The sequence below is a fragment of the Lepus europaeus genome, chromosome X (assembly GCF_033115175.1).
Source record: "Lepus europaeus isolate LE1 chromosome X, mLepTim1.pri, whole genome shotgun sequence".
Lineage (NCBI taxonomy): Eukaryota > Metazoa > Chordata > Mammalia > Lagomorpha > Leporidae > Lepus > Lepus europaeus.
This window is the reverse complement of record NC_084850.1, coordinates 105,353,181-105,366,914: the sequence shown is the minus strand read 5'-3', so window position 1 is coordinate 105,366,914 and position 13,734 is coordinate 105,353,181. Positions and strand designations below refer to the sequence as shown.

General features: G+C 45.8%; 1 protein-coding gene across 1 annotated transcript in view; it reads right to left on the bottom strand.

Moving 5' to 3' along the window:
- Window positions 1-13,207, bottom strand: part of MAOB (monoamine oxidase B) — a 111,348-nt gene extending 98,141 nt beyond the window's left edge. Inside the window, exon 1 of the mRNA XM_062184088.1 lies at window positions 12,986-13,207. Coding sequence (XP_062040072.1) covers window positions 12,986-13,031 — 46 coding nt within the window. The 5' untranslated portion in view covers window positions 13,032-13,207. The remainder of the gene's footprint in view (window positions 1-12,985) is intronic.
- Window positions 13,208-13,734: the final 527 nt, after the last annotated feature.

The window sequence follows — 13,734 nt, the reverse complement described above, 5'->3', positions numbered from 1 at the left end:
TAAATCTATGTTTCTTTCAAAGGGATTCATGGAGGAGGAAGAAAGCCGTATTTAAAGGATGTCTGCTTGCTGAAACCTACCTTTAAAAGAAAACCGTAGGAGGGGAAAGATGCCTTCTCATTTTCATCAGCTTCTCATTTTCTGCTCACAAACTGAATCTCAGAACTAAAGCAAGAAGAAGCCCCCTTGATTTTTATTTTCCACACGAGATGTTTTTGCCTTCGCTACCTTCCTGTCATCTCAATCTCTTTATACTTTTCCCCGTTTCTCAAAGCTGTCCGCTGGAAGCTCCATATTGTGGACTGGCAGACCAATTTATCTACAGAAAACTCCTTTTCCCCTTGGACACATTCTTCATGAAGTCAGAGGAAAAGGAACAAGGGGAGAACAACAGAACACAGGCAGTGTCTTTTGGATGTTTTGCCTTTTTATCAACTAAAACCACGTGGCTTCCTTTCAGAACCTGACCGCTCCTGTGTGCAGCCTGATTTCTGATAACATGAAAGGCACATATGTTATTCTGCTTAGCCCTCCTAGGGCCAGAAATAGTGCATCACCTATGAGGACAACTACAAAATCCAGCCGAGGACACAGCACTCAAATAGCAAAACCGTAGTGGTCTTGGCGTCCATTTGTACTCTGTCCAAAGATAAGCTCTTTCCAGGGACCAAGAGGCTTCTTTCATGTAAAAAAAAAATACATTTTTGTATGTGCGCCAACAAGAAATAGGCACAGGAACTGTAATTTCACATCGTTTCTGATGCATGTGTTAAGTTGGAACCGTTTGTTGACTGTTCACTCCTAGTACCTAGCTCATAAAAGGCACTCGAGTCATGTTTTCTAAATGAAAGATTCGCTGCAGACAGACTGGAATCGAGTGGCAGGTTGCCAGCCAAGATTTCGGGGAGATAGTAAATAGAAGGGACTGAATCACAGGACTAAAAACGAGCCCACAGTTTCCTTTTACAGACACTAGCCCGAGTAACGTGCTCTTTTTTTTTTTCAATTAGAGAACAGGCTCCTCAAAGTGCTAATGACATCGTAATATGAACACAGGAGCTCCATAAGGTTTGATTTGGTGCAACAGGGAGAAACAAGAGATCCCTCTGTCTCTCCCTCTCTGCTCCCCCACTTTCTCTTTGCTATGGAATGGGACAAAGTGTTGTCTCCACCAGACTTTCAATGATGCTCAGCTATATAGTCTCTGCCTTTTCTTATGTTTTTCGAATCATCTTCAAGCAAATGCACTGGTCGGTGAAATCTGTCTTCCAGCTGCTCTACACCGCCAGGCCCTGAGCTCCTGGCTTTGGCTCCCCTGCCCGCTCCCCTGCCCGCTCTGTTGTACGTCACTCGCAGTTGAGAAGTTCTCCTTCTCAGTGACTTCCTGCTACTTTAACAGAGATCACTATCTAGAATCTTCAGGATCCAAAGTATACCATTCTTGCCTTTCTCCATCCACCAGAGGGGCTTTCCAGTCATCCCTAAACTTAAACGAATGAAAAGTTGTCTTCTCTATTCAGTGATAAATCAATAGCAGATCAGTTTATAAAAGAAAAGATATTATTCTTCTGGCCCTTAAATCAATTTTTGGTGTGGATATTTGGCACACCGGTTAAGGTACCACTTGGGAAATCTGTGTCCCATATCAGAGTGGCTGGTTTGAGTCACAGCTCCTCTGCTTTTTCATCCAGCTTCCTGTTAATACACCTGGAAGGCAGCAGGTGATGGTTCAAGTACTTGGGTTCTTGCCATCCATGTGGGAGACTGGATTGAGTTCCAGACTCCTGGCATTGGCCTGGCCCAGCACCTGCTGTTGGAACTATTTACAGAGTAAACCCTTGGATGGGAGATTCTCTCTCTCTGTTTTCTCCCACTCTCCCTTCCTCTCTGTCAGTCTCTTTTTCAAATAAATAAATAAATCTTTGGGGGAAAAAAACCCACAAGAATGTAGACTCTCAGTTGCATCCAAAATGCTGCCCTGGGTTACACGGATAGCTCCTAATTTTCTGTATCCAGTCTTCACAGATTAAGGTGGTGTGCTTCATAATTTTTCCCTTGGCTTCACTATCTCAAATTTCTCCCAGTGATGCACAGCCAATTTTAATAGAGAACCCTGCTTAGAATCTTTGGGGTCCAAAATATACCATCCCCGCCTTTCTCCATCCAGTAGGAAGACCTTCATATTTGCCTCTAATCTAAAAGCCCTGGATCTCAGTTATTTTTTAAAGACTTACTTATTTCAAAGGCAGAATGATGAGGTGGGAGGAAGAAGGGAGGGGAATGAATCTTCCCTCTACTGGTTCACTCCCCAGGTTGCTGCAACAGTCAGAACTAGTCCAGGCCAAAGCCAGAAGCCCAGAGCTCCATCCAGGTCCCCTACATGGGTGGCAAGAGCCCAGGCACTTGGGTCATCTTACACTGCCTTCGCAGGCATGATTAACAGGGAGCTGGATCAGAAATGAAGCAGCTTTGACTCAAACTGGCACTCTGATATGGGATGCTGGCATTGCATGATGGCAGCTTAGCTTACTGTGCCACAGACGCCAGCCACCCTGGATCTCAGTCCTAAATCAGCCCATAGAGTAGAAAGAAAAGAACTGGATTCCCCAGAGCATACCTGGGCCAGTATAAGGATCAGCCTCCACCTTCCACCCCTGCTCTGGGGGCTTTCAAGGTTCAGGAAAGAAGTTATCCAGAAATGATGGACTAAGCACCTTCCTAGGCCTTACTGATTTCTAGCATTCTTTGTGGAGGCTACTAAAGGACATGGAAAAGGCCGCATTTTTTGAAGGCCTCCACCTCCACCTGGCTGAAGTGTCATGATGAGAACACTGTATGATGTGCAGAGCAAAAGCACTGTTCAATCATTGTTTTGTCTAGATTAGGATCTCTGGCTCGCAGTTTCTGAGGAGGATGTGCACATAGCTCAAACAAGGTTCAACACATGTAAAGAAATAAGGGAAGCGGGACTGTACAGAGGGAGGAGTTGAAATGTGATGCTGCCCCAGTCAGTCAATCTCATGGGGAGCTCTGAAGCTGAGATGGCCCTTCAGAGTTGTTCTGAATTGAGATGGAGGGGGCAGCGCGAGGCCTTCTTACCCACACATGGGTTGCAGGATGCCCCCGGGAAGGGGCAAGCCCTTGGGGGAGTCGGCTCCCTTCAGGCAAGGGCATTTCCACAGAGGGTCTCAGCAGAGGGCAAGCAGCAGCCAACACTCTGAGCAGATCCTGAAGGGAACTCCTGCAGCCCCTACAGCATCCACGACACTGCCATTTCAGGGCCGAGAGTAGTAAGAACAGAAGTAAAATTTCAGCATCCTATGTATATTAGAAAATAAATTAAGTTTAAAGCACTTAAAGCTGTCTCATCTGAACCACAGAAACATATCTCCACCAGCCCTCAGAGCATTCACTTGTCCACGCCTGCCTCCCTCTGCTTGGTGTACTGCTCAAAGATAGGGCACGCACTACCCATCTGTATATTCCCACACCCAGCCAAATATTTGGTAAGCAGGGCACTCCATAAGGGTTTGTTGAAGGAATAAATGAATGAATGAAAAAAATTACTTTTCTCCCCTGAAAAAATCAACACTATAGGAAAACACATTTAATGAACTGAGGACAAGGGCTGTTTGACTTCAACTAACTGGTGTAGCATAAAAGGGCTATTCTGACACAGTCGGTGGGTCTCCTAAATAAACTAAAATCAAACGCAAGATCTGAATGCAGAGTAGAAAGGAAATTAAAATGTAAAACACAAAACAGTTGTTTGATCAGCTGTTATAATGGACTGTAGACCAAGGCTGTATTCACACCTTATCTAGATGGGTACAAATAATTAATCATAGAAAATGGCTTGCTATGGGCAATTTTCTTTCCTTTTCCGCTCTAAAACATAACAGCTATCTAATTAATGACGTCAAACTTCCAGAAGAATGATAACCAATACATTTAAAAGTGCCATAAAAATATATGTTCCTGGTAAACAATGGCAGCATAAGGTAGTAACTGCAAAAACCAGTTTGCTTGCCTGTTTCAGAGAACAAAATTTACTTGCCACCACTAAAGTTTTATAAAACAGAAGATATTTGAAATTTCCGGTACCTAAAACGTCAAAAAACTCCAACTACAAACTGGTGAAGAATATTGGTTTTCATTGTACTGTGCTGGACGTTGGGAGAAGAGGATGTTGGGTCCTTACTGAGGCTTAGGAAGTATATTATTAAAATTCCACCACAAAGTAAACTGATCAAACTTTCTTGGGTAACAGTCTTGCAATAATTACTAAATGCTTCAAAGGATGGCCACTATTTATTTCTAGGGATTTCCTAAAGAAATCATCAGACTTATATGCATCAATTTAGGTTCATAACAACTTTGTTTAACACAGCAGAAATTTGGAAATAGCATATGTACAGCGATAAGAAATTGGTTAAATAGGTTATAATACATTCATATGAAGTAGCATTATAAAATTATCAAGATCGGCTGGCGCCGCGGCTCACTAGGCTAATCCTCCGCCTGCGGCGCCGGCACCTCGAGTTCTAGTCCTGGTTGGGGCGCCAGATTCTGTCCCGGTTGCTCCTCTTCCAGGCCAGCTCTCTGCTATGGCCCGGGAGTGCAGTGGAGGATGGCCCAAGTGCTTGGGCCCTGCACCCGCATGGGAGATCAGGAGGAAGCACCTGTCTCCTGGCTTCAGATTGGCGCAGCGCACCGGCTGTAGCAGCCATTTGCGGGGGGGTGAGGGTGGGGTGTGAACCAACGGAAAAGGAAGACCTTTCTCTCTGTCTCTCTCTCTCACTGTCTAACTCTGCCTGTCAAAAAAAAAGTTATCAAGATCATAAGGAAGTAAGGAAGAAGAGCAGTTAAGATATAACTTAACATCCATAATCTTATTTATTCTAAAAGGAATACCAATGAGTACCAAATACCACTTACAGTTTGGATAAAGAAAATCTAGATGGCAATAGTAACACCTATTGTTTCATTGTGGACTTTAATTATGGATGATTTTCATTTTGTTTTTGCCATTTTCTATAATTTACAGATTTTCACAATAAATATGCATTATTTCTGCAACTTGGGTTATTAGAAACTATTCCTCCCTCTTTAAAACCACAATTCTTCAAACTACTAATCACCAAGGTGGAATGTGATTGCATCTTTCCTCTATATCATTGGTCTTTCTTAAAACTGTTGAGGTAATTTTGGCTACTAATTAATTTCACTATTAATTCTTCACTTTATCCTTTGGGAAAAGATGCCCTGTCGGATAACAAAAGCTCTGGAAAACAACCCAAATAAGTGAGGTAAAATTAAGACATATATAGACACAATTTAAAACAGAAGCATAACTGAGATCACAGGAATTAAAAGTTGTGCCAACTCTAAAGGATGAGGTCAGGGTTTCAAATTCAATTTAAAATAATTGTTAAAAATGTTAGGCGAGCCAACAGGGAGGATTATTTAGGTTGGAAGGAGAGCATATAAGCCCAAGGATCTAGTGGGACAACTTAATTCTTGTGTAGTTCTGATCAATATTGATGATATGCGGGCCAGAGCAAAAAAACCAGCCTTGGCAACAAGTGACTAACACAAGATCAAGAGCTTAAATTTCAGACACAACATGGAAATTAACTAGAATATGACATTTAACATGCCATTAAACAGACACAATGGTAAAATGACTAACATCTGAAAGGTCAGAACTACCTGAAGACTTTTGCTGATGGTGTCCCCTCTGTCACAAAACAAAAGGTCTCAATGACAATTTGTATATAACAAATAGGATAAACTATTGAATTTATGTTTATTAAGAGTGTCCGAAACATACACTTCCTATTTAGTAAACAGAATCATAGCCCTTGGGAAGAAAACTCTGCTTTTATTTTTTTCAAGATTTATTTATTTGAAAAGCAGAGTTACGCAGATAGAGAAAAGATCTTCCATTCACTAATTCACTCCCCAAATGGCCACAACAGCAGAGCTGGGCCAGGCCAAAGCCAGGAGCCAGGAACTCCATCAGAGTCTCCCATGTGGCTGGCAGGGACCCAAGCACTTGGTCCATCTTCTGCTGCCTTCCCAGGTGCATTAGCAGGGAGCTGGATTGGAAGTAGAGCAGCTGAGACTCAAACTGGCACTCGTTTGGAATGCTGGTGTCACAGGCGGTGGCTTAACCTGCTGTGGTCACAAATGCCAGCCCATGTTTTTATTTTTCAAGCGATTAGTGTTTGTGCTACCTGTTTTCTGGGTAAATCTCTCAGCAAAACAGTGAAGAAAGCACAGTACATCTTTGGAGACTGCGTCTTATCCATTCTTCCCTCCTCCTTACCCCACTTTCCCTTGCAACCTTCCCTGGGCTTTAAGGAGAATCTGTTTATTATCAGCAGCTCACCTCTCAACCTGTGCCCGAATTCCTATCCATTTTCTGGCTTCCCTGGCCATCAGGCACACAACCACCCACACTACCTTAATAGTATCAGTTTCCAATGGTTCCCTATTTCCAAACACAGAAAAAATGACTTCTCACTTTGTTTCTCAGTATCTCATATTCTGATTGTGTCCTCCTTCTACTAACTTTACTACTCATATCCCCTCATGCTTTTTATCCTAGCCATGTTGGACTTTCTGTTGTCCTATAAATACAAACATCACCTGCAAATTAGAGTCTCTGGCCCTATCATTTCTAATTTTCCTGTCATTGTTAAATTTTAAATTTATTATTTATTTTCCTTTTATTTGAAAGGAAGAGAGAGGCAGAGAAATATCTTCCATGTATCCAGACTCACTGTTTAAATGCACACAACAGCCAGGACTGAGCCAAGCTGAAACCAGGATCCTGGAAGTCAAACTTGCTCTCCCGTGTGGGTGGCACCCCATATTGGAGTGCCTGGGTTCAAGTTCTGGCACCACTTCTTATTCCAGTGTTTTGCTGTTGCACACCCTGGGAAGGTGGCATGTGATGGCTCCATTACTTGGGTCCCTGCCACCCGAGTGCGAGACCCAGATGGAGTTTCTGGCTCCTGGCTTTGGTCTGGTCCAGCCCCAGCTGTTGAAGGCATTTAGAGTGAACCAGTAGACGAGATCTCGATCTCTCTCTCCCTCTGCTTCTCCCTCTCCCTCTCCTTCTCCCTCTCTCTCTGCCTTTCACACTAAAAAATAAATAAATAAATAAATTTCTTACAAAAGATACCAAACAGGGAAACAAAGGCTAAATAGAATAACAGTGAAGCGATTTGAAAACTTAACATCTGCTGGGCACCAAATGACTTAGAAATCTTGGCACAAAAATGTTGATAGTTTCTGACATATTTAGCATATACATAGTGAATTATGAGTTTAAGCTTTTTCTTGAAATGTGGTGCTGGCTTTCTTACGTCATCTGTTAGTAAATCCTACACAAGCCAAGAAAGCAGGGTTTGGAAACAGCGTGAGAGAAACAGAAAGCGAGAGCCACAGAACCCCAAACCACCTCCTGAACCCGACAGGGGGCCCACACTGGCCCTGCAGACCCACTAGCAGTGCGTGGCCATTCTGTTAGCCTGATTACCAACAGCACACACAATGCCTAGCGTGTGCTTGTCAGGTGTCAAGCCCCAGTCCCATCACTTCACATGTATTTTCTCTTGCAATCCACCCAACTATTTTATAAAATAGACACCACTGCTGCCACTACTTTCCAGATGAGAAAAGAAAGGCATGGGAACACTAACTGTTTTGCCGAAGGTAACACAGCTAGTTAGTGGGTGAACCAGGGCCAACCCGATGCCCTTAACCTCTATGCTCTTTCTCTGCCTCTGTATGGCAAGGAGCCTCAACACCCCGCCAGAGAAGGAAACTGATCACTGTTAATGGCCAAGCCAATACTTAAACCTGTCCTGGTGACTTTTGAGGATATACAAGGGGCAGAAATTGGGGTTCTAGTGGCACCTGTATCTGCCCCCTAAAGCCTATCACTGTGCCCCATGGGTGAGCACTGAGGGGAAAAAAGCAAGGCTCTGTCATTCTAAATCCTCATGGAGCTGCTGTGCAAAGTCAACTTCTTAACAACCAGCCCAGCATGGAGGCAGCACTTGAAATGCTACCTCTTTTTAAGATTTATTATTATGCCACCATGTTATTAAATAAATAATGTCATTGACTACTAAGGCATTTTTTTAATTTATATTTAAGACAGGAGTCAGGTGACTGAAGTGAGGACCAGATCAGAACTGCAGGGTGGTGCTTTAGTACAGATGGAAAACTTGCAAAATGTTTCCTGACAAAACCCCTGGTTCCAGCTCCTCAGACTCCTCACTGGTGGGCGGAGGAGAATAAAGAAAAGGGCTGGGGCAGAGTGGGGCTTGAACCAGGCAGGTCCCTCTTGAACTTAGAGAGTACGCATCTGTAGCCATCTTTTATATGCCTCACATCTCAAAAACTTCTTTTTAAAAAAGACTTATTTATTTGAAAGGCAGAGTGACAAAGAAAGAGGAAGAGGAGAAGCAGGGAAGGGGGGGGGGGGACCTTTCATCTGCTGGCTCACTTCCCAATTAGCCGCAACAGCCAAAGCTGGGCCAGGCTGAAGCCAGGCGCCTGGAACTCCATCTGGGTCTCCCATGTGGAAGGCAGGGGCCCAAGCACTTGAGCCATCATCATCTGCTGCTTTCCTAGATGCATTAGCAAGGAGTTGGATCAGAAGCAGAGGAGCCAGGACCTGAATCAGCACTCCCATATGGGATGCACATGGCTTAACCTCCAGGAAAATTGATGATTGGTGAAAAAGAAGTCTGCTTGACTCTAATGTCTACCCCGTTGTTTTTTTTTTTTTTAAGGAAAAAAAAGATTTATTTATTTATTTGAAAGGCAGTTACAGAGAGGAAGAGGCAGAGGAGAGAGAGAGATTCATCCACTAATTCACTCCCCAAATGGCTGCAATGGCCAGAGCTGGGCCAATCTGAAGCCAGGAGCAAAGAGCTTCTTCCAGGTCTCCCACGCGGGTGCAGGGGCCCAAGAACTTGTGCCGTTTTCTACTGCGTTCCCAGGCCATGAGCAGAGAGCCACAGCGCCAGCTCCTGGTCTACCCTGTTTTAACACTGCCATGTTGCCTCTCTATAAAAGAATTCTTTCAAAAGTTCATGGAAAATATGCATTATGTAAAAACTATGAGGATATCAAAATTTTTGCACCAAAATAAAGTCATCTTTTAATTCAATTTTCCACGAACTTTTTGAAGTATCGTATTGTCTTGACTGAAATATACAAATCTCAAGCATATCTGTACAATTTTTTTTTATAACACTCAAGTGAGTTAGAAGAGCTCAGGGAAGTTCACATCTCTTGCCAAGTGTGAACAGGGGTCTTGCCATTAACATGGGCCCACATCTCCTCATCATGTCCCTCGATTCACTGTCCGTCCTGAGCTGTCTCTTTTGCTCACACTGCGCAGGCCGACCCTTACACCCTTAAGTCAAGCTCATGCCCCTGGGAATTCACAGATCACCTGCCAGGTGTGGGGTACAATTTGAAAGACTGGCTCCGGCTCTGCCAGCAATGTCAAACCAGTGCCTGCCACCCTCAGATGGCCAAATCACCTCTCCCAAGATTGGTTAAAAAAAAAAAAAAACATTCCTGCTTCAAGTTGCCCTTTTTTAGCTTTTACTCTGAGAATTGAGCAAGACCCATTGCAAAACTGCAAAAGATAGTTGCCATGGTTGCACCAATCCAGATGCTCATACTGACCCCAGGAGTGGAAGCAATGGGCAGCAACGGGCAGTTGACCCATGTGATTGATGCCATTTGATCTGACACATCTCCAGTGACAACCTGTCCCTAGAGGTGAAGCGATTTCAGTAGGGACTTGTTTATATACCATACACATTTCTAAAAAGCTATTCTACAATTGCTGTGGAACTCTTCAAACATCAGTAGTTATATATTAGCCAGCCATACTCTCTCGGTTCATCTGTTTATCCCATAGACTGATTAAAATTTGCTGACAGCAAATTATCAGAATGCCCCAAGTTTAATAATTAACAAAGTCAACAAATCAGGGTCAAAATTCAGAGACTTTTAAACACAAATCATTGAGCAGGTCATCATAGTCATTCTAATATTCTCCATTTTCACACCCCTGATTTTGGCCATTTCATCTACTTCAGTGGCTTCTACTAAAACTTCCCTGTCATCACACCTGTAAGCCCAGTTTGTTCCTCACATTTCCAAGTGCTCCCTGGTGTCTTCCCAGCACCTCCAACTCAAGACAGCTTATCTTTACCCAAAACCTGCTCTCTCCTTCATGCCCCTCTTTATGCCAACACCATCACCATATTCTTAGTCATGTCACTCACTCAGCGGAAAATCATTAATGGCCATCCATTAACCACGAAAGGAGCTACACTTTTGGGAATGAAATACAAGGCTCCCCCTCCCCAAAATCCATCCCAACTGGCATGTCCAGTTTTGTCTCCCACTAGAGTGCACCGCCCCCCCAACTCTCCATGCCGAAGTTCTTCAGGTTTTTTCATGTATTTGTGATTTCATCCAAGCCAGTCTTTAGCTTAAAAATGCTTTCTTTACTACTCATTTGGTGAAGTCACACTCATCCTTGAAGACTTATAGTTCAAATGCCACTTTCTCTGTGAAGTCCTCTGAGACTTTTTCTCGGAGTTTGAATATTCTCTGCAAATCCCCTTTACATGTGCTTTTAAAGCAGGGGTGGGGAATGTCCAGCCCTCAAAATCATTTGTTCTGGCCCTGCCAAGGCAACCACAGGTGAAGACTCAAAATTCAATAAATCTATAGCAGGCTAATTTTGAAGCTGCTAATTTTGCATGGCATGCACATGTTGTTACAGATACCCAAATGGCCCTTGGCACTAAGAAGTTCCTCACTCCTGTTCAAAAGCAACTATCACAGGTCATTAGTATTAACTGCTCGAGACTCTGTCTTGCACATTGGCTTATGAGAGCCCCAGGGGCAAGGGCCTTGTATAATTCATCTTTGATTCCCCTTAGGACAGGAAATAAATGTTCATTGAATGAATGAATAATGAATTAACCATGGATTCCTCCTGAGGCATGCACCCCCTTCCCTCTTGGATTGTCCTTGAGTTTTGCATCCCCCTTTCTTGGACTGACAAACCTTCTAAGGCAAGAACAACATGAGCCATTTTTAATCCTCTACCACAGCCTCTCCTGATGCCTATGGCTTGAATAAATAACTAAAACTTTTGTGGGGGATTGTGCCATATTTCAGACTTTGCAAAGCTATTGCACACACACTGTTTCATTTGCCCTTCACAACACTCCTGTAATCTAGCTATGACTAGCTGGTGTTACCCTCATGTAACACATAAAGCAATTAAATGAAGGTGGGCCTTGAAACTGCTTTCTTGGTTCTTAGAACAAGGTCTGTTCCATATAATGCTCTTGAGAAAAGGCAGATCTACTCATCAGCCCTTCGTTTTGATCAGAGTTTGGGGGCGAATGATTGGAAAAACAGCTGAACTCATATCTACCCTCATCATGTGAGCCTAACATGAATAATCTGAATGAGCTTGAGGGTTTGAATATGAATCAGAAAAGGCAAAATAATGGGAGGAAACAGAAGACTCTGAACCCATTAGGTATATTCTGGGAAAGAAAAGGTCTGCAAGAGCCTCCATAGAGAAGCTTCAGCTTGCTGTGCAGGGCAGCATCAAGAGGCACTTAGCAAGATTTTGTAAAACTTCCTGTAGGAGAGAAGATGACAAAAACACACGAAGAAAACAACCTGGACACAGCCTTGGCCATCTCTGCGCCCTATGCTTATGCATCCATGCACCTGCAGAGCCAGGCACAGAGCCTGGCACCGAAGAGCTCATGAGGGCAGTCTGGACTGAAGAGCTAGCCTGGGATTTGCCGCACAGGACCAGGGTCAGGACCCAATATCCAAAGCCTTGTTTTCCCCACCAGGCACAGGAGGATTAGAGCACCCACGCTCCGTCCTGCTAGCAGGAAGCCAGGCTGACCCTGCTCCAGAACGCTACTTGAGATCTGGTGACGGCAAGTCTTGGACAACACACTCAAGAGTTCTGGAGGCGTCCAAACTATTGCTCAAGTACCAGGAGGTACTGGGCGTTGGGTCAGAGCAACCTGGGGCGGCGGCGGGGCGTGGGGGGGGGGGATCTGTTAACAGACTGTGCAGGAACCACTCACCCTACTCCATAAGATCTGCCTGCATCCTTCCACTGACCCTAGCCCTCTTTCCAGCTTCCGTTTTGTGGAGCCCTTGCTGTGTACACAGCCCCCACCCCCACCCCCCGCGCCAGGGGCTAAGGGATAGTCTCAGTCCTCATCCTTGCCAAATATGGGCTGGACCAGAGGGCCAAGTTGCACTCTAGCCAGGCCGTGTTCCATGTCGGAGACAACGGGATTAGAAGAAGTAACAGAGGTGTTTAAGGAGACCCTGCAGCCTCAGGACGACCCATCACGATCACGGAGCCCCAGAAAATCAGGGGGTTCTGGGAGGTCTTTGGCAATCCACTGGCCAGGGGCCAGCCCTTTCCTCTGTTCAAGACCGATGCCAGAGTAACTATACCTCATGGTGCAAGCGCAGGTCAAGGTGGAGCAAATGACTGACCTTTGCAGCACCCTCCAATAGCTGTCTCCCAGCCCCTGGGCCCCTTGCCCCTGGCTTTGAAAATTTTCATCAAGCCAAGGCCTAGCAGCCTTGCGGCGCCGTCGTAGTTCAAAGTCTGGCCCCAGAGCTTCAACAGGCTTCAGCTCCCCGCCCCCCAACCCGCGGCTTCGGTTCAGGCGCGCGCGCCAGCTTTTGCCCCCAGGGAGGATTCGGTGTGTAAGGCTCAGGAGCCGCTGGATTCCGGCCGGTGTGCAGAGAGTCTGGGGGCTGCAAAGTCGCTCCCCGCCCCCACGGCCGCTCTGCGTGCCTCCCCCCCGTCCCCAACCCTCGGCGGCCACCTGTCTGAGCGCGCCGCGAGGAAGGAGGGCACGCAGCCGCGACTGACCTGAGATGCCGCCCCCCACCACGACCACATCGCATTTGCTGCTCATGTTGCTCGCCTCTCTCTGGGCCGCCCGGTCGCCTGCTGCTCGGATCTCCAGGCCGCCGCCCCCGCCCGCACGCCGCGCGCTGGCCCCCACGCACCAGCGCCTCGGCCCAGCAGCTATATTGCTGGGCCAGCGCCACCCGGACGTGCAGCCACGCCTGCCGACGCGCAGGCCGGGAGGAGCAGCTCGGCCACCGCCCCCGCCTGCAGCTCCACCGCCCTGGCCCGGGGGGAGGGCGGGCGCCTGAACCCACGGGTCACCTGAGACCTCAGAAAGTCCCTCCCCCTTCGACCTTTTGCACCTTATTTTCCCATCCACCTCCCTGGTGTGCTTGGGGACTGGGAGGGTGACAGAGTGGAGTGTCTTCCGCTGGTGCCCCAAGGCCTCCTCACTATGGAGTGAATAATTGCAAGCATTAATTAAGCTTTTTGCAGGTACCAGGCCTTGTGCTAAGGGTCTTACTCATGATTCCTATTCAACCTTAGGGCAACCCATTTTTACAGATGAGGAAAGTGAGAAAGTAGTTGGAAAGGTAAGATAAAAAGTGAGAAAGAGAAAAGCCATGCATTGAACTATCACTTTCTACCCCCATTTGTGTCAATGAAAATTGTAAAATGGGAGGCAGGCGGCGGTTTGACCTAGTGGTTAAGATGCCATGAGGGTGCCTGGGTTCCAGTCCCAACTCTGCTTCCCATTGCATATACCC